The 20,315-nt window shown below is 47.5% G+C and overlaps 1 protein-coding gene across 2 annotated transcripts in view; it reads left to right on the top strand.

Annotated features, from left to right (window-relative positions):
• Ap3d1 (adaptor related protein complex 3 subunit delta 1) overlaps positions 1-20,315 on the top strand; it is a 51,419-nt gene that overhangs the window by 13,554 nt on the left and 17,550 nt on the right. Inside the window, exons 2-12 of one of the 2 annotated variants that reach the window (XM_090338840.1) lie at positions 127-222; positions 1,102-1,182; positions 4,424-4,504; positions 6,622-6,729; positions 8,805-8,934; positions 14,089-14,228; positions 14,381-14,454; positions 16,423-16,472; positions 17,444-17,493; positions 18,340-18,388; positions 19,929-20,074. In XM_090338840.1, the coding sequence (XP_090194966.1) occupies positions 127-222; positions 1,102-1,182; positions 4,424-4,504; positions 6,622-6,729; positions 8,805-8,934; positions 14,089-14,228; positions 14,381-14,454; positions 16,423-16,472; positions 17,444-17,493; positions 18,340-18,388; positions 19,929-20,074 (1,005 nt within the window). The remainder of the gene's footprint in view (positions 1-126; positions 223-1,101; positions 1,183-4,423; positions 4,505-6,621; positions 6,730-8,804; positions 8,935-14,088; positions 14,229-14,380; positions 14,455-16,422; positions 16,473-17,443; positions 17,494-18,339; positions 18,389-19,928; positions 20,075-20,315) is intronic. The other variant, XM_090338830.1, reaches the window with a different exon arrangement.

The following is a 20,315-nucleotide window of genomic DNA, read 5'->3' on the forward strand; positions in this document are numbered from 1 at the left end:
GCTGACTTCAAATTTGAGATCTTCCTGCTTCAGCCTCCCAAGTGTTGGTATTACAGACATTACCACTATGCCCTGCTTGAAATTAAACTGTTAGACATTTGTGACTTAATATTCCCCCCTTTCTAGGCAAAGTACATCTCTCAGTGCATTGATGAGATCAAGCAAGAGCTAAAACAAGACAACATTGCTGTGAAGGCAAATGCAGTCTGCAAGCTGACCTATGTAAGTATCTATCTCTCTGATTGCCTCTGGTTTGTACCCCTGATGCTGCCAGGATTCCTGACTGTTCCACCATCTGTGCACCCATCACCTGTCCATTATTGACTGCTGCTATTCACCATGCAGGGCTAACTCGGCCACATCTCATTGTCACATGGCTGATATGGTCTGGGGCACAGGCATGGCTGGCATAGTACAAGCCCATTCTTTAGGCTCCACTCCTCTCAGGATGTACCAGGGAGCCTGATGGGGTGGCACAGATCTGGGTTCCCATTTTGGTCATAGATCAACATATCATATACTAGGCTCCCCTTAGAGGTAGGGTAATGAAAGGCAGTGTTATAGGAGTCCCCCATGCTGGTCTTACATTATAGCTATCATAAGTAGCTGATTGGCTCATCATCGATAGGAGCATTTTGTTTATTTGGGGTTATTTGAGATGAGGTTTTGTTGTAGATCTCAAACTGGTCTTAAACTTGGGATCCTCCTATCTCTGCCTCCCTGAGAGATGGAATTGCATTTGTGGCCATTATAGCTATTTTTTTCAGTTGTAGATATTTACTGTCTTTCAGTATTCATTATTTATCTGCCCTTGTAGATTTTAAAGGCTTTTTTCTTTTATTGTAAGGCTGGAGTTGAACCCAGGGCCTTGTTCATGGTAGGCAATAGCTTAACCACTGAGCTTCATCCCAACCTGTCAGTCATTTCTCAGGAGAGGAAATAAAAGGTCCTGGGTTGTGTGTCGGGTGAATTAGTGTGTTAAGACTTGTGCATAGAGTTTGTCTTCCCTGTGCTTAGAGCAAATGTTCCATGTTATGGCTTAAACCTTTTGTCTCCGCTTTGGCTTGTAAGTAAAAGTCACCGTGCCTCCCTTCTTAACAGTTACAAATGTTAGGGTACGACATCAGCTGGGCTGCCTTCAACATCATCGAGGTGATGAGCGCCTCCAAATTCACATTCAAGGTGAGGCTGGGGCCAATGAGGCACTGAGGGTGCTGGGGTGTGAGGTACCTGGGGGAGAGGAGGGATCCCTTGTCACTGAGCATCCTTGAGGTCTGTCTGTGGTCAGAGGCACCATTGTACAGGGTAATGGGGGCTCATCTTTTTAGACAGTGCCCTTCACCCCTCCGGCTAGTAGATAGGGTACTGTGCTGTGTTATCACCAGCCTTCCTGAGGGAGCATAACACCAGCATCCTGAGCCCCATTTTAGGCATATATCCAGGATGAATTTATTGGTAATTATCTATCTATCTATCTATCTATCTATCTATCTATCTATCTATCTATCTATTTTGCCAGTCCTGGGCTTGGGCCCAGGGCCTGAGCACTGTCCTTGGGTTTTCTCAAGGCTAGAGCTCTGCCACTTGAGCCATAGCACCACTTCTGGCTTTTTCTATGTATGTGGTACCAGGGAATAGAACCCAGGTCTTCTTGCTTGCTAGGCAAGCACTCTACCACTAGACCAAACTCCCAGCCCTTATCTGCTTTTAAACACACTCAGATGGGCTGAGTCAGTATCCCCAGCATCAAAATCAAACTTTTTTATTTTTTGTAGGAGGGGTAGTTCTGGGGCTTGAACTCAGTGCCTGAGCACTGTCCTTGGACTTTCTCAAGGCTAGAGATCCACCTCTTGAGCCATGGCACCACTTCTAGCTTTTTCTGTGTATGTAGTCCTGAAGAATCAAACCCAGGGCTTCATGCATGCTAGGCAAGCACTCTACACTAAGCCACATTCCCAGCCATAAGGGCATTTTTCCCCCTTCAAAGTTATTATTATTATTAATTTTTGGTAGGAAATATGGCTTGAACTCTGGGCTTGGGCATTGTCCCTAAGCTCTTCAGCTCAAGGTTACGGCCCTACCTCTTGAGCCACAGCACCACTTCCGGTTTTCTAGTGGTTAATTTCAGGGTCTTTAGTGTTTGGGCTGGCTTTGATCTGAGATCCTCAGATCTCGGCCTTCTAAGTAGCTAGAATTACAAGCATGAGCCATCGTGCCAAGCTTCATTTCTTTCTTTCTCCCCCCCCTGCCTTTTTTTTTTTTTTTTTTTTTTTGCCAGTTCTGGGGCTTGAACTCAGGTCCTGGGTACTGTCCTTGAGTTTTGTCAAGACTACCGTTGTACTGCTTGAGCCACAGTACCATTTCTGTGTATGTGGCATGAGGAATCAAATACATGGTTCATGCATGCTAGGCACTCTACCACTGAACCACATTCCCAGTCCCTGAGCTTTTATGCTCAAAGGTAGTGCTCTACTACTTGAGTCATTGAGTCACAAAACCACTTCTGGTTTTTGAGTGATTAATTGGAAATAATCTTTTTTTTGGGGGGGGGGTCATTTGTGGGACTTGAATTCTGGGCCTGGGTGTTGTCCCTGAGCTCTTCCGCTCAAGGCTCCCGCCCTACCCCTTGAGCCATAGAGCCACTTCTGGTTTTCTGGTGGTTAATTGGAGATAACAGTGTCAGGGATTTTAGTACCTGGTCTGGCTTTCAACTGTGACCCTCAGATATCAGCCTCCTGAGTAGCTATGATTACAAGAAGGAGCCACTGTTCCAGCAGAGATAAGAATTTTTTTTTTGCCAGTCCTGGGCTTGAGCTCAGGGCCTGTGCACTGTCCTTGGACTTTCTCAAGGCTAGAGCTCTACCACTTTAGCCTCATCACCACTTCTGGCTTTTTTTCTATGTATGTGGTACCGAGGAGTCGAACCCGGGTCTTCGTGCATGCTAGGCAAGCACTCAACCACTAGGCCAAGCTCCCAGCCCCGAGATAAGAACCTTATGGGAACTTTTTCCCCTGGCTGGCTTCAAACTTCAATCCTCAGATTTCTGCCTCCTGAGTAGTTAAGATTACAGGCATGAGCCACTGGAACCTGATTATTAAGTTTGTCTTTTGCCAGTAAGTTTCTCAAAAATAACCTTGCATACATGGATGGTCTTTTAATATATTTTCTTGGCCCAGGTGGCTAATGTCGACTAGTAGTCCTGTCTTCATGGCTCTGATCTGTATGTGATTATCATGGTCATGTCATTTCTCATCCTCCCTTAGATGGACACAGTGGTATGGTATTCACTGGTCACTTGTGTGGTACTGAGGAATCGAACCCATGGCTTCATGCATGCTAGACAAGCGTTCCACCACTAGACCACACTCCTAGCTGGCTTTTTAAAAAATTAACATGTATTAGAGTACATATTATTGGAGATCAGTATATTTCTAAGCATTCATACAGCAAGCACTAATGGAATCCATCTTTCTTTCTCATACCAGTTATGATATAGAAATGTAATACCAGCCAGGCGTGGTTGCTCATGCCTGTAATTCTAGATACTCAGGAGGCTGAGATCTGAGGATTGAAGTTCAAAGCCATCCCGGGCACTAAAGATCTTGAGGCTCTTATCTCCAATTAATCACTAAAAAAGAGAAAGTTGCGCCAGTGGTAGGGAGGTAGCCTTGCACTGAAGAGCTCAGGGACAATGCCCAGGCCCTGAGGTAGGGCAGTAGCCTTGACCTGAAGAGCCCATGAAGAACACCCAGGCTCAGAGTTCAAGCCAAATGACCCACCAAAAAAAAAAAAAAGGAAAGAAAAAGGAATGTGATTCCACTTCTTCTGTCAAGTAGGGCAGCTGCCTATACTCAAGTATCTAAAGCTTGGTGTGGTCTTAAATGGTGGTAATATCAGTTGTAGCCCAGTGGAGAGGTGACTGAGTCATCCCCAGAACTCAGCCTCAGGTTTCCTTATATTAGACCTGGATGGGTATGGCTGGATTTTGTGGTACGGGCCACTGTTAGGAGAGCATTATATTTCAAAAACCCTGTGTTCCCAGCTTGGTGGGAGAGTCCTCCTTCTAGAAGTGGACAGATCTGTAGCATCATGATGCTTGCTACTGCCTGGCCTTGCCTGGGAGATGTAGGATCTGGCCTCTTTTTTTTTTTTTTTTTGTGGCATGGAGGGGAGGGTGCTATCCTAGAGCTTTTGTGCTCTTTTGCTCAAGGCTGGCACTCTACCACTTTGAGTCAGTGTGCCATTTCTAGTTTTTGAGTGGTTATTTGGAGATAACAGTCTCATGGGAATTTTCTGCCCAAGCTAGCTTCGAACCATGATCCTCAGATCTCAGCCTCCCAAGTAGCTAGGATTACAGACATGAGCCACTGGTGCCCAGCTGGGGCCTGGCGTCTTCTGACACAGCATCTGTTGGCTCCACAGCGAATCGGCTACCTTGCAGCCTCCCAGTGCTTTCATGAAGGCACCGATGTCATCATGCTGACCACAAATCAGATCCGAAAGGTAGGTACCCCAAAACCTCCACCCTGGGGTGTCTGATCACCAGGGATGATTTTGACAGAAAAGCTGAGAGCCTGTGGTTTGCTTTGCAAACTGATATGGGTTCCCTGGAGCTGTTGTTTTCTCAGCAATCATGATGACATGGTTCTTACTAGGCTGGCTCAGTCTTCATTGCTCTGTGTGTTTGTGAGGCTAAGTCTCATTAACACAGCACCTTCTGCACCTTGCTTTTCTCATTTCCTCTACTTGGTGCTGGTGGACTGGCTGTGACAGCTCAAGGTGTGCACACTGGTGCTGGCTTCATGATCCTTCTCTTTTCCCATTTTCCTCCTGTGGTAGTATTTGCTCTGCCACAGTTCCATTTTCTTCCCTGTTATGATTGCTTTCTACTCCTGATTTTAGGTGCATGTTATTTATTTTTTAACCTTTGAATGGTTTTGAGACTATATAGTAAATATTGCTTCTTTGGCCTGCTATTTTGATCATCTTTCCTTTCTCCCCTAATGGTGGAGTGAGTCATTACAAAGTGTCAGAGCGTCAGAAGCAATTTACAGTGGGCAGCTGGCATCTTTTCATTTCATAAAAGCCGTAGCCCTGTGCTCTCAAATAGTGGGGATAAGGGATTGTGAGGTGCTGTACTTCTGCAAGATTATGTGGTGCCTGGGCTGAGGGATTTGTAGGCACACCATAGGGAAGATGTATAGTGCTGATCTGAGCCTCAGTGGCCTGGCAGGATTCATGGTCCTGTTGAAGCTGGATCTCAACTGGTGATTAGGGTAAGACTGTAGGATCACATCCTGCCAGAGCCACACGCCAGACTTCGATGCCTACAGAATCAGGTACCCAGTAGGGGCTCTAAGCAGGCTCAGCCTAGTGTATCCCTACCCACCCTTCTGTAGACCCTGACCAGGAAGTCTACTGAGACTTGGTTGCTTCAGACCCCAGTTCCAGCTTCCTTTATGACAGAGCACAAAACAATGTCATCTGCACCAAGCAAAGATTTGGAGATTTGCCATTTCCACCTTTGCCTCTTGTCAGCCTGCCTTATACAAGTTCCTCTCGCCACAAGTCTACAACCCGAAGTGGTCCCTGTGCCCATTTACTTATGTTTATTTGTGTTTTGAGATGGGGATCTTGATATGTAACACAGCTGGCCTGGAATTCGCTCTGGAACTCACAGTCTCTCTAAGTGCTGGGTGAACATCACCCCATGTAGTCCCTTGTGCAAATTTAAATAAGGCCTAAGACTTGTGAGACACAGCTTCTAGGGATGTTCAGGGCACAAGTTGGTCCTTCAGAAAGCTGTCTAGCTGGATACTAATGGCTCATGCCTGTAATCCTAGTCACTCAGGAGGCTGAGACTTGAGGATTGCAGTTCAAAGCCAGCCCAGACAGAAAAGTCCATGAAGCTCTTATCTCCAATTAGCTGCCAGAAAACCAGAAGTGAAGATGTAGCCCAGAGTAGTAGAGTGCTATCCTTGAGCAAAAAAGAACTTGGGGACAGCACCCAAACCCTGAGTTCAAACCCCATAAATGACAAAGAAAGAAAGAAAAAAGGAAAGAAAGAAAGAAAAGAAAAGAAAGATTGGTTGGTTGTCCAAGGACTAAGCAAATAAGTAGTTGCCCACACAAGAAAAATCCCTTGCTATACACAGGTATTAGTAAGGGCTGGGGACCAAGGTGAAAGGAAGAGGCTCAGCGGAGGCTGCTGGCTTCTCATCTCTTGATTCATTTCCTGTTCAGCTGAGAAACAAGTCTCTCAGGATTGTGGAAAGTATGCAGAGGATTTGTTCCTGATCATCAAACAGAAAAGGTCCCAGTGGAAGTAAAGTCCCTGGATCCCATCTTAAAGGGCTCTTCCTGCCACTCATCTGGACAGCTCTGCTAGGGGATGGGCAGTCCCTGCCTAAGTCTCTTGTGTCAGAACCTCTGTCAGTGAGGAGCCCTGAGATTTGTTGGCTCTGGAGTTTTCTGATCCTCCATTTCAAACCTCACCTGTCCCTATTTCTTGTAGAAGTGGCTGTGAATTGTTTTGCCTCAGTAACGGGGCCCAGAACACCATGTGTAATGGACTCACAGCCTGAGGGCACCTCTCTAACCTTTCTCCTTTCCTCTTGCAGGACTTGAGCAGCCCCAGCCAGTATGACACTGGAGTTGCACTGACTGGTCTGTCCTGTTTTGTTACTCCAGATCTTGCTAGAGACCTGGCAAATGACATCATGACACTGGTGAGTTTGCCACTGGGCTCACTACTGCTTTACCTTTGCCCCATAAATGAGTACCTGAACCAGGGTTGAGATGTTACACCAGGGAAGTGCCATGAGTGAGTCTGCTGGTGTGGGACTTTTCTGCCTGGCTGGCTTCAAACCTTGATCCTCAGATCTCAGCCTCCTGAACAGCTAGGATTACAAGCATGGCCAGTATACTGCCCTCTCTCTCAACTTCTAAAACACTTGGAATAAGTTTCATTGTTCTGTTTGAATCTATTTTTTGTTTTTTTCTCTCCTCCTTCCGTCCCTCTCCTTCACTCTTGCCTCCTGCTCTCCTTCTCCCTCCCTATCAGAATGTGAATTAAGGGCCTCATACTTCTTTTTTTTTTTTGGTCCATTGTGGGGTTTGAACTCTGGGCCAGGTGTTGTTCCTGAGCTCTTCAGCTCAAGGCTACTGCCCTATCCCTTAAGCCACAGTACCACTTCTGGTTTTCTAGTGGTTAAGATAAGATTCTCATGATCTTTAGGCTCTTTAGTGCCCGGACTGGCTGTGAACCTCCATCCTTGGATTACAGGTGTGAACCACCATGCCCGGCAGGAGGTGTATGTGGGGGTGCTCATATTTTCTACGTTGGTGCTCTATCACTTGAGCCACATCTCCATACCAGCTTTTTATTTTGTCAGTTGTGGGACTTGAACTCTGGGCCTGGTCAGTGTCCTTGAGCTCTTCAGCTCAAGGCTACCACCCTAACCCTTGAGCCACAGTGCCACTTCCAGTTTTCTGATGGTTAGTTGGAGATAAGAATCTCATGTTCTTTAGTGCCCAGGCTGGCTTTGAACCATGATCCTCAGATCTCAGCATCCTAAGTAACTAGGATTACAGGGCCCTAAGTAACTAGGATTACAGGCATGAGCTACCACACCCGGCTCCACACCAGCTTTTTGTTAGTTATTTTGGAGATGGAGCCTCATACATTTTTTTTTGGCAGGCTGGCTTTAACCCTTTATCCACCAGGTCTCAGACTCTTTGAGTAGCTAGGATTATAGGAAATGATCCATTAGGTCATTGTTTTATTTATTCAGATCATTGTTGTATTCTCATGCGTGTAAATAAATTGCTTTAACACCGCATTTCTTCTCATTCATGGCCACCATAAGCTTCATGTGCTCTCGATCTGCCAGATTGTGTTGTAAATCATATCTCCTGGGGCCAGGAGTGTGGCCTAGCAGTAGAGTGCTTGCCTAGCATGCACAAAACCTTGGGTTCAATTCCTCGGTACCACATACACAGAAAAGGCTAGAAATGGTGCTGTGGTGCAAGTGGTAGAGCACTGCTAGTCTTGAGAAAGCCCAAGGATACTGCCCAGCCCCTGAGTTCAAGCCCCAGGACTGGCCAAAAAAAAATCTCCTCTCTGGCCATGCCTATTTCTCTGCCTGTTGTCCACTTGCTGCCTCAGCCACTCATTGTCAGAGACTCCACTCAAGGACCTTTAGGCCTGTAAAGCTGGGGACATTGTTTTAGAATTTTTCCAAGAAGGTTTCCATACAGATTTGATGAATGAGATGGGGGATCTACTGCAGATTGACAACATTGGGGTTAAATCTGGTGGAAGTCCAAGTTAGGAGAGCTTGGGAAATTCCCATGTCTTACTCAAAGGGCACATCAGGTAGTCTGAAGAGCCTTAAGTCACATGTGCCTGCAGGCTCTGCTTCAGTCAGACCAGTGGTCCCTAAGTGACTTTGGGGGGTGGGGAATTTTTTTCAGCCCTTCCTTAGGGAGGCTACAGCATTACTAAGACAGGGGAAGGCTATTTCTGGCCACTGGAGGATTGCGATGACACAAGAAGGCAGGGATCCATCAGTGGTAGTCTGTGGTCTTGGGGGTGGCGGGCAGCAGGGAAGGTTGGGTGGCTAAGAGCTGAAGGCTCTTGAGGGCAGGGTTTCTTTTAGGTGGAGGAGATGAATTAGGGCCAAGGAGACTAAGGATGATGTGAGGAGGTGAACTGAGGAGATATGGGCAGGACTAGGAGGAAGCCGGGTGCACCATATAGAGAGCCATAAGTGCCTGTGCTGATGTCTTCATTCTTCTTCAGATGTCACACACGAAGCCATACATCAGGAAGAAGGCTGTGCTCATCATGTACAAGGTCTTCCTCAAGTACCCCGAGTCACTGCGCCCTGCCTTCCCTCGGCTGAAGGAGAAACTAGAGGATCCTGATCCTGGTTAGTGGATAAAGACTTAGGGACGTGACCAGTGTCAAAAGGTTATCAGGGAGTTCTGTGGGCATTGAATAAGGAAATCACTGGAAGTCTGTATGGAGCATTCTTTTGGCACTCTGTACTGATAGCCAGGAGACATGGGCATTCAGAGGCTTTACATGTCCTGCTGGCAGCCCATGGTCTTCCTTAGCCTGGATGATAGTATGTTCTAGCCATCCATGGCAAAGGCAGCAGAGCTGTGAATGCTGCTCCTGCCTCCATCCCCACAGCATGGTGGCTGTGCAATTCAAAGCCAGTATAGACCTTGATGTGGGAGAATTCTATATAGCCGGTAGGTATTTGCAGTGTGGCAACTAAGAGGTGCCATTTGAACATTTTCTTTCCCCAAAGTTGTAATCTAGAATCACAGGTAGGCAGCACCGTCGCAGTGATTCAGAGATACAGGCAGAAGGATTGATTGTCAGTCACAGGTCCTGGGTGCACGGTGCCTCTGGAGGCCCCACAGAGAGGTCAAGGTATGGAAAGGAGGGCACACGTTCTCCTTTGGTCCAGAAGCAAAGTAATAAGTTGAATGGGTACCTTGGCCTCTGTGCAGTCTACCTGGGGCTGGCTAGTGGGAACCAAGCAGGCTATAGTTTGCAGTCCCAATAGGATTTTTCCTGTTTCCAGGAAGCATTAGGTAGAAGTTTAGGTGGTATACTGGAGGAGCTAGAGGAAGTCAAGAACTAGAAACCTAGTCAAGGTGGGTTCAGACTTAAGCTGCTGGCCTGAGACAACTAAGACCATCTTTAGAAATGACAGAAGCTGAGGTGCCAGTGGCTCATGCCTATAAACCTAGCTATTCAGGAGGCTGGGATCTGAGGATCACAGTTCAGAAGCAAGCTCGATTGAGCATGAAAGTCTCCAATTGGCCCCCAGAAAATCGGAAGTGGCGCTGTGGCTTAAGAGCTCAGGGACAGCTCCCAGACCCAGAGTTCAAGCCCCCATAACTGGGACTCCCCAAAAAAATGACTCTAGAAATTAGTTTCTGTTTAAACAGCACCTGTGCCCAAGCCTGTATGTGACCGCATTGAGCACAGCTTGACATAGGCCTGCAGAAGGCAAATTCCTGAGGGCCCAGGTCAGGAGAAAGATAATAGTCTCAACCATATGATGTGGGTTGGGTAAATGTCTCTCTGGAGTGCTGACAACACAATAAGAGCAGGAGACTTTTCCTGATACCCATTCCCCTGTCCCCTCCCTCCCCTGTCAGACTGACGGCTGGCAGCCTGAGGAGCCATGCTCTTTTCCCTGCCTCTAGAGGAATAGGTGAGGGGAGGGGCATCAGTGGACTGTCCCCAGCTTATGCTGCTGCTCAGGCTTTCTCCTCAAAACAAGTCTCACAGACTTTTCTTCCCACTCTGGCTTGCACTTCGATCCTCAGATCTCTCCAGAGTAACAAGGGTTACAGGTATGAGTCACCAAGGCCCAACCCCACCCCCTCTCCCCGCCTTCGTTGTTGTTGGTGGTGGTCCTGGTCCTGTTACTTGAACTCAGGGGATTTGCTGCTGCCTCTGAATTCTTTTTGCTCAAGGCTAGCATCTACCACTTTGAGCTACAGCTTCACTTTTGCTTTTCCAGAGATTAATTGGAGATAAGAGTCCCACTGGAATTTTTCAGCATGGGCTGGCTTCAAATGGTGATCCTCAGGTCTGTCTGGTAGTAGCTAGGATTACAGGTGTGAGGCACAGAAGCCCAGCCTCTTTTTTATTTATTTAATATTTATTTTTAGATCCTTTCTCTGTTTATCCAGTCACCATATCTATTGCTTTTTTTTTTTTTTTGATTAGTTGTGGGACTTGGAACTCTGGGCCTGGGCACTGTCCCTGAGCACTTCAGTTCTAGGCTACCGCCCTACCCCTTGAACCAACAGCACTACTTCCAGTTTTTTGGTAGCTAGTTGGACATAAGAGTCTCACAGACTTTAGTGCCTGGGCTGGCTTTGAACCATGATCCTCAGATCTCAGGCTCCTGAATAGGTAGGATTATAAGCGTGAGCCGCCACACCTGGCTGTATTACTTTTTTTTTTTTTGGCCAGTCCTGGGGCTTAAACTCAGGGCCTGAGCACTCTCCTTGGGCTTTCCTCAAGGCTAGAGATCTACCACTTGAGCCACAGCACCACTTCTGGCTTTTTCTGTGTATGTGATACCAAGGATTTGAACCCAGGTCTTCGTGCATGCTAGGCAAGCACTGTACTACTAGGCCAAACTCCCAGCCCCATTGGCTTGGGCACTGTCCCTGAGCTCTTCAGCTCAAGGCTATCACTCTAGCACTTGGGCCACAGTACCACTTCCTATTTTCTGGTGCTTAATTGGAGATAAGAGTGTCATGAACTTTTATGCCCAAGCTGGCTTTGAACTGCCATCCTCAGAGCTCAGTCTCCTGAGTAGCTAGGATAACAGGCGTGAGCCACCAGCACCTGGCTTATTTATTTTTTGCCAGTCCAGGGGTTTGAACTCAGGGTCTGAGCACTGTCCTTGGACTTTCTCAAGACTAGCACTCTACCACTTGAGCCACAGCACCACTTCCAGCCTTTTCTATGTATGTGGTACCAAGGAATCTTGTGCAAGCTAGGCAAACACTCTATCACTAGTCCAAACTCCCAGCCCCAAGGATTGTAGTTTTGAGACAAGCCAGGACAAAAGTTCACCGGACTTCTTCTCAACCAACAGATACATGATGACATGCATTTATCATTCCAGCAACATAAGTGGGACTATGCATACATAGTCCAGGGTAGCCCAGGTAAAAAGCAAAACCTTATTTGAAAAATAACAAAGGCAAACAGGGATAAGGGTGTGGCTCATGTGGTAGTGCCTGCCTAGCAATTGTAAGGCCTGTGTTTAAACTCCAATTCCCACAAACATAATAGGAATTATGTTTACCCTAAAGAGGTGCAGACTTTTTTCCTTCATGCTCTGAATAGTATAGTATAACAACTATTGCCCACCTTCAGAGGTGATTTAAAATCTTTCAGAGCTCCACATAATGGTGTGATTGCTAGTGTACCTAGGAGGCTGAGGCAAGAGGACTGAGAATTCAGGCTGACTTAGGCTACATAGCAATACTGCTATGGGAGGAGGGTGTACAGAGGTTCTATCTACCATCTCATTGTATACAGGGAGTTGAACACTTGTGGATTTTGGTATCTGTGGTAGGGTGCAATCTTAGAACTAATCCTTTGTGGATTTGAGAGACAACGATTGTGTATGAAGTTCTTCTTGTCTAGAAATTCTGTTATCTCAAATAATAGGGATAATAACCTGGAAAGCTTAGCTGCCAAAAGCTATTTTTGTTTCATAAAGATGCTTAACCTGCTTAATGACTTGCATGTGGTTTCATCCTGTGGTTGTTAACTGCGGGCATCATAAAGTAACATCATACAGTAATGACCACTGCTTGTAGCTATGGTTACCTGCAGTGGTGTTTACCTTTAAAATCGCAGTCCCACTGAAGCTTGGGGTGTCCTCTATCAGCCTGAAGGTGGAGAGTGGTCACTATGCTGATTTTTTTATTATTATTATTATTATTAGTAGTAGTAGTAGTAGTAGTAGTAGTAGTAGTATTTGCCAGTCCTGGGCTTGAACTCAGGGTCTGGGCACTGTCCTTGGGCTTTCTCAAGGCTACCACTTGAGCCACAGCACCATTTCTGTCTTTTTCGATGTATGTGGTACTGATGAATCGAACCCTGGTCTTGGCCTTTTTTTTTTTTTTTTTTTTTTGGTGAGTCATGAATGGGGCTTGAACTCAGCCTGGGCGCTGTTCCTGAGGCTATACTACCCTACCCCTGGGACTGGGTGGTGTCCCTGAGCTCTTCAGCTCAAGGCTACTGCCCTACCCTTGAGTCAAGCCTCACTTCCCATTTTCTAGAGGTTAATTGGAGATAAAAGTCTCAGGTCCTTTTGTGCCTGGGCTGGTTTTGAAACTTGATCCTCAAATCTCAGACTCCTGAGTAGCTAAGATTACAGGCGTGAGCCGCCACCTCTCCCGGCTTGAACCCTGGCTTGAACCCTGGTCGTCTTGTATGCTAGGCAAACACTTTATCACTAATCTAAACTAATCTAGCTAGGATTACAAGCATGAGCCACCACCAGCTCCCAGCTACCTCCTTTTATTTTATTTTATTTATTCATTTATTCATTTATTTATTGCAAGTCTTGGGTTCTTGAACTCAGGGACTGAGCACTGTCCCTGGGCTTTCTCAAGGGTACAATCCTACCACTAGAGATACAGAACCACTTCCAGCTTTTTTTTTTTTTCTGTGTATGTGGTAACAAGGAATCAAACCCCCGTCTTAGTGCATCTAGGCAAGTACTCTACCACTAGGCTAAACTCCCTGCACCACCTCCTTTTATTTTATTTTATTTTCAATGGTGGGACTTGAACTCTGGGTCTGGGTGTTGTCCCTGAGCTCTTCAGCTCAAGACTACCACCCTACCCCTTGAGCTACAGTGCCACTTTCGATTTTCTGTTGATTAATTGGAGATAAACGTTTCATGGACTTTTAGTGCTGGAACTGGCTTTGAATGGCGATCCTCAGATCTCAGCCTCCTGGGTAGCTAGGATTATAGGTGTGAGCCACTGCTCCTGGCTTAAATTAATTTGTGTGTGTGCTTGGCTTTCTTGATTACAGCTAGTATCAGCTGTTGTCTTCTAGCACAAGAGCCATACCTCCACTTTGGCATTTCTGCCTAAGTTGGTTTCAAACCACGATCCTCCAGGTCTCAACCACTTGGCTATTTTCCTGATTAGCTGAAATTAAGATATGCACCACTGGTTCTCACTTTATTGTATGGCATTAGGAAGAATTAATTCCTCTGATTAGCCCTGGTTCCTTTGTTGGTAAATAATATTTGGGAACCAGGACGTGGGGAGTTTCAGTATCATCACTTCTGGGCCATTCGGCAGAGCTACAAGTATGTTTATGCTCACCTGTACACACTTGTCTGTAGGTCTGATTAGTGACTGGGTGCATGTTGTCAACCACCAGTGTGTTCTCAGGCTTCTGCTGAAGTGCTGCCACACAGGGTTTTGTGTACTGGGTTACCTCATGTGGATACCCTGGTGTGTGTGGACATTTGTTCTGTTGATATGTATGCCCCACTCTTGAACTTCAGGGGTCCAGTCAGCAGCTGTCAATGTCATTTGTGAGCTGGCCAGACGCAACCCCAAGAACTACTTGTCCCTGGCTCCACTCTTCTTCAAGCTCATGACATCATCCACTAACAACTGGGTCCTCATCAAAATCATCAAATTGGCAAGTACTACCCTGTGCTGCTAGCCTCTGCTATCCTCCCCGGGGAATATGGTCCTACCAGTGTTGTTCCTGCTGCAGGCAGTGACTATGCCCTTCCCTCCTTTTTGGTGGTACTGGCATTTGGCCCGTTCCTTACCCTGCTGTCCCTGCAGTTCGGTGCCCTGACCCCTCTGGAGCCCAGGCTGGGGAAGAAGCTGATTGAGCCTCTCACCAACCTGATTCACAGGTAGGCTGTTTTTCAGCTGCCCAGCCATCTCTGGGCAGTGATGCCTTGGAGATGAAACCCCATCTCTAGTTCCCATCTCCTCCCTATCCTTGGGAATGTCCCAGGGTCACTAAACCCAATTCCTACTGAAGGAAAAGGCAGACCTTGTTTAATTTTGATGCTTATACTCAGCAGCACCTTGGAGGCAGATTTTTTATTCCCTGGAAGTTCTCATCTAAAAGCAGCAGTAAAAAGGAGACAGCTGGCAAGAGTTGTGGGGAGGGGGCATCTGTGCCTAGATATGAACAGCTTTGGCTTTAAACAAATTTGTCAGGTAGCCCTGGGGTCTCAAAACTGGAATTAAACTACCACTGGTAGGCATCTACCACTGGTGGGCATTTTTTTTTTTTTGTAAGTTGTGGGACTTGAACTCTGGGCCTGGGCATTGTCCCTGAGCTCTTAAGCTCAAGGCTTCAATACTACCCTTTGAGCCACAGCGCCACTTCCACTTTACTAGTGGTTAATTGTAGATAAGAATCTCACAGTGGTCTTTAGTGTCCAGGCTGGTTTTTTTGTTGTTGTTGTTTTGTTTTTGCCAGTCTTGGGCTTGAGCTCAGGGCCTGAGCACTGTCCTTGGATTTTCTCATGGCTACCACCTGAGCCTCAGCACCACTTCCAGCTGTTTGCTATGTATGTGGTACTGAGGAACTGAACCCTGGTCTTCATGCATGCTAGGCAAGCACTCTACCACTAGGCCAAACTCTTGGCCCCTGGGCTAGCTTTGAACCAATCCTCAGATCTCAGCCTCCTGAGTAGCTAGGATTATAGGCATGAGCCACTGCACCTGGCTGGAAATTCTTTTTTGTATATGTTAGGAGACTTGAATTTGGGGCCTGGGTGCTATCCCTGAGGTAGAATGGTGGTAGAGTGCTTGCCTAACATCCACGAAGCCCAGGGTTCAATTCCTTGGTCCCACATACACAGAAAAAGCTGGAATTTGTGCTGTGCCTCAAGTGGTAGAGCGCTAACCTTGAGAAAGCTCAAAGACAGTGCCCAGGCACTGAGTTCAAGACTTAGTGGTAGAGTGCTTGCCTAGCATACATGAAGGCCTGGGTTCAATTCCTCTGTACTGCTTAAATAGAAAAGATGGAATGTGGTGCTGTGGCTCAAATGGTAGAGCTATATCCTTGAGCACAGAAAGGCTCATGGACACATCACCCAAACTCTGAGTTCAAACTTCAGGTTGGCAAAAAAAAAAAAAAAAGTCTCAGAGATTTCCTGCCTAGGCTGGCTTCAAACTGGAATTCTTAGATCTCAGGTTCCTGGATTGCTAGGATTACTTGTGTGAGCCACTGGGATGCAGCCTGGTAGACATTTTTATACTCCAGCCTGTTTAGGGGTTCATGATAGGTAGGAATTGCACTCCATGTAAATGTCACAGTGGGGCAGGCATTGTTGTTCACATATGCCTCTTTCTGGGCTCCATCCTACTTGCCAAAATCATGGCTTCTGTGCTGGCTATATCCCCTGTTCTTCTAGTTTGTCAGCCACATGGGGGTCTAGGCTACTGGAGGTACTGTGAATTGGATATTTGAGCCTCTCAGGGTATTTTGTCTTTGGTTATTAGAAAAGAGGTACTACAAAGTAGCCATGCTGATGCTTGGACAAGTGTTTGGGAATGTAACAGTACATTCCAAGAGCCTGTGAACAAGATGTAGGAGGAGCCAGGATCCTAGCATAACCCCTACCACCCAAGCAGAAAGGAGGGGAGGATGTGCCATGGGGTAAGAAAGAATGGAGACTGAGGTCAGATAAAGAGGGCCCCTTGTGCTCTCTCTCACCTCTAGAAGACAAGTTAGAGTTGGCCTCACCATGTGACCAGGCTTGGAGGGGCAAAAATGATGCTTTCTCTGTGAGCCTCCAGCAGAGATCTGATGTAGCTGTTGGGCCTGGGTCCTCAAATGCTGTTTTTCTTCCCTTTTTTTCCAGCACATCTGCTATGTCCCTTCTCTACGAATGTGTTAACACCGTGATTGCAGGTAAGCCCAGTTGACCACAGCTCCTGCCAGATGGATGGCTGTGTTAGTGAGAGGCCATTAGGTTGGGTTATAAGAGTATGGGCCCAGTGTCCCCAAGTGAGGAGCTAGGGAAGGGATGGAGCTGTCCAGGCCTCTATGGCCTTCTCTGGAATCAGATGGCCCACCCCTCTTTTCACTTCCCATTACCCCTCATGATATAGCCAAAGCCTGATGCCATCCTGTTACTTTGTGAATATAAGAGGTTTCCTATCTACCTAGGGCCGGAGTCTAGCAGCCAAGCATTCTTCTTCCCTGGTGGTGAGCACGTTACTGTTCCCAGTCCTTCAGGCCTCTTCAGACCCCTCCCACAGACTGGTTTTCTCTCAGTAAAGTACAGCTGAGAGTTTGTATGACTTAGCCCCTTTAAACTTGTGTTGGGCTCTGACACACTTGTGGCTTGTTTGACTCTTAGCTCCCAGCCTAAATGATTGAACTTGGCTTTTCTCACCCCCTAGGACCTAAACTGAAGGAGAAGGTAGTCAAGCAGATCTGCAGGTTCAGGCAGGACTTAATTCAGGGCCAACCAGGAAGCTGCTGTTTACAGCAAATGGAAGCTGGGGAGGTCAGGCGTCCAGAATCCTCTCCCTGGGAGTCACACAGGACACATTCCATCCCCAGCAATGAGCTTCCCCTCAGAAGCTTACAGAAACTAGCACCTGAGGTTCTGTGGGGAACGTCGCCACTCTACATCATTTGCACCAGCAGTTTAGGCCCTGGAGCCCCTTTCTCCCGGGAAGGTAGAGGTCCTAGACCAGGTCTCCAGACACCCTGAGCGCCAGGGCAGCCACCTTCTGAACACAGGACACCAATTAAGCAGCTTCCAGCTTGGTGTCATTGCCTCTTGAGTCCATTCCCTGGGCAGGGGTGATGCCATATGCATGGGGGAGTCAGGTGTGTGGCTCAGGTGGCTGATCTGGGACCGTCCGTTCCAGTGCTCATCTCGCTGTCCTCCGGCATGCCCAACCACAGCGCCAGCATCCAGGTGTGTCCCAAGACCGACCAGGACCTGCATGGAGTCTGCAGTGGGCTGGTGGTCCTACGGGACTGCCAGGCCAAGCCAGCTGTGCTTCTCCATGGGCTGAGCATTCTGCCTGAACCTCTTCCCTCCTCCAAGCTCACCTTAACCACTGTCCAGCTCCACTGTCCACTCCGCTCCCACCACACTGCTGTCCTATGCTGGGCATGTCCCAGATTCTCTGCACCTGTTGGGAACAAGAAGCACTAAGGGAGTGAATATACCACGTGGGTCTTGGTCTGTGGGTGCTGCTGCTGACTGCCCTGCCCCTGGTGATCAGGGCTCTTCCCAGTCAGCAAGCTGAGCTCCTTGCAGCTCCACCCCCACAGCAGCCTCCTGTCTGTCTCTCCTCTTTATAAGGACAACACCCCTATCCCTGAGTCCCACCTGTTGCTGGCCCTTGTGCAATACTTCCACTATGGAATACAGCAGAGGGGCTAGCTAGGATCATTGGGATGGTCATAGCCAAGTTTATTTTAATTACATAGCACTGTATAAAGAAAACCCCTGCATGTTAGCTCTTCCCAGAGGGTACCATTGTACCACTGCACCTCCACTTGTCCCTCATGGGTTCTGCACTTGAAGGTTTGTGTGGACTTGCTGTCTAGTCTTGTCACTGGCATTTGTTGACCCACTGTTCTCCTGTTAAGTGGGTCCCCAGTTCCCAGACCCATGGCACCCGTGCTATGTGGAGGTCTCTCTCTGCATAGAGCTGTGTAGTTGGGGGCAGAGGGGGGTGATGGGCCAGAGACAGCATCAGCTGAGTTCACTCCTACTTTGGAAAGTATAACCAGATGGTTTTCCTCTTCCCAGCTTTGTGTTCAGAAGCTGAGGATATTGATAGAAGACTCCGATCAGAACTGTAAGTCAATTAGAACTGTAAGTCATTCCCCGGTCTGGCTCTCAGCACTGTTGCTTCTTCATGCCTACCACAAGCCTGTGGGGACTTTTAGCTCAGGAACATCAGAGAGGGAGAGGTTAGAGCATTATAGATGTAAGAGGTCTCTGCACAGACAGCGCAGATAGCCTAATACTGACTTCAGAAACAGGAAAAGGCTGTATCAAGTATAACCAAGACACAAAAAGATGTTAGCAGGTGGGCAGAGCCACACCAAGGCTACTGCCAAAGATCTGGTTCCAGTTAGACAGGTGACTAGCACACTCCTCCTTGGTTTTCAGGAAGGCACACAGCTGCACAACTGATTTTATTGTAGAGCTATGTTGCTTCCTCTCGGAGGCATGTTCTAGTAAAGGATCTAGATCACAGAAAGTGTATTTCTGGCCTTATGGAATCCAGGATCTCCACAATTGCCTATGCCTACATGTTTTTTCAAAATCTCTGTGCTGGTCCACAGTTTGTATGTACATGAGCAGAACAGCCCCGTGAAGTAAAATTACCGTCACATGGGCCAGGAGTTTGGCCTAGTAGTTAAAGTGCTTGCCTAGCATGCATGAAGACCCGGGTTCGATTCCTCGGTACCACATACATAGAAAAAAGCCGGAAGTGGTGCTCAGGCTCAAGTGGCAGAGCTCTAGCCTTGAGAAAGTCCAAGGACAGTGCTCAGGCCCTGAGCTCAAGCCCAGGACTGGCAAAAAATAAAATAAAATAAAATAAAATTACCGTCACAGAACCATCTTCAGGTTATAGGGCCTAAAGCTGTCATTTGTAGCTCTTGGTTTAGATACTGTTCTTGCCTGGATTCTTTTAGGCTAGCCCCCCATCTTCTCTGCAGAAGCTAGGTGTGGGCTGATGAAGTGGGCCAGTAAGCCCTAGGGACATGAGACCCTGTATTGGCCCACAGGTACTTGCCAGGTGAGAAGAGTTATTGTCTCCTGCTTTGGAAAACAATGATAATTACAAAGAGCCTTTGGGGGGCCGAGAGTTTGGCCTAGTGGTAGAGTGCTTGCCTAGCATGCACGAAGACCCGGGTTCAATTTCTCGGTACCACATATATAGAAAAAAGCCGGAAGTGGTGCTGAGGCTCAAGTGGTAGAGCTCTAGCCTTGAGAAAGTCCAAGGACAGGGTTCATGCCCTGAGCTCAAGCACAGGACTGGCAAAAAAAAAAAAACGCACAAAGAGGCTTTGGAGGGTGCACCATCTACCCTGCTCAGAGACCCACTTGAGTCTCCTACTGCCCCATCCAGAAGATCCCACATGTAGACCCCTGCCCTCCAGAGGTTGGGGTAATCAGCCTTGCCCTGGAATTTAGGGTGGAGCCTTGGAAGTAGTGTCCATCACCTAAAGAGACTGTAAGCCAGGAGACCCTTTCCATCTATAATCAGGTTCTTAGGGCTACAGGAAAGTTAAAGATGGTGGACCCCCACCCACCCACTCTGTACTGTACCCACATGCCAGCACACTTCTCTTTCCCATGCTAATGGCTGCTTGATCTCCTTACAGTGAAATATCTGGGGCTTCTAGCCATGTCCAAGATCTTGAAAACACACCCCAAGTCCGTGCAGTCACACAAGGATCTGATCCTGCAGTGCTTAGATGACAAGGATGAATCCATACGCCTGCGTGCCCTTGACCTGCTGTATGGCATGGTACGTGCCCTACCTGCCACGGCTCTGTTCTGTGTGTATCTCAAATGTGAGGTCTCAATGTCATGAGCTTCTGGGGTCAGCAAAGGGTACAGATGGACAGAGGCCCATCTGGGGCCTGTGGATTTTGAGTAGAGTGAATAGGCGAGAGCAGGTGCACCTACATGTGGTGAGATTCTGCCTGGCCTCTGCCCTTCATTGTGGGGACATGACCTTTCACGTATGGACCTGTGAAAATGCTGCT

This window comes from Megascapheus bottae, chromosome 1, assembly GCF_031878675.1.
Source record: "Megascapheus bottae isolate mThoBot1 chromosome 1, mThoBot2.hap1, whole genome shotgun sequence".
In the NCBI taxonomy this organism is placed as follows: Eukaryota; Metazoa; Chordata; class Mammalia; order Rodentia; family Geomyidae; genus Megascapheus; species Megascapheus bottae.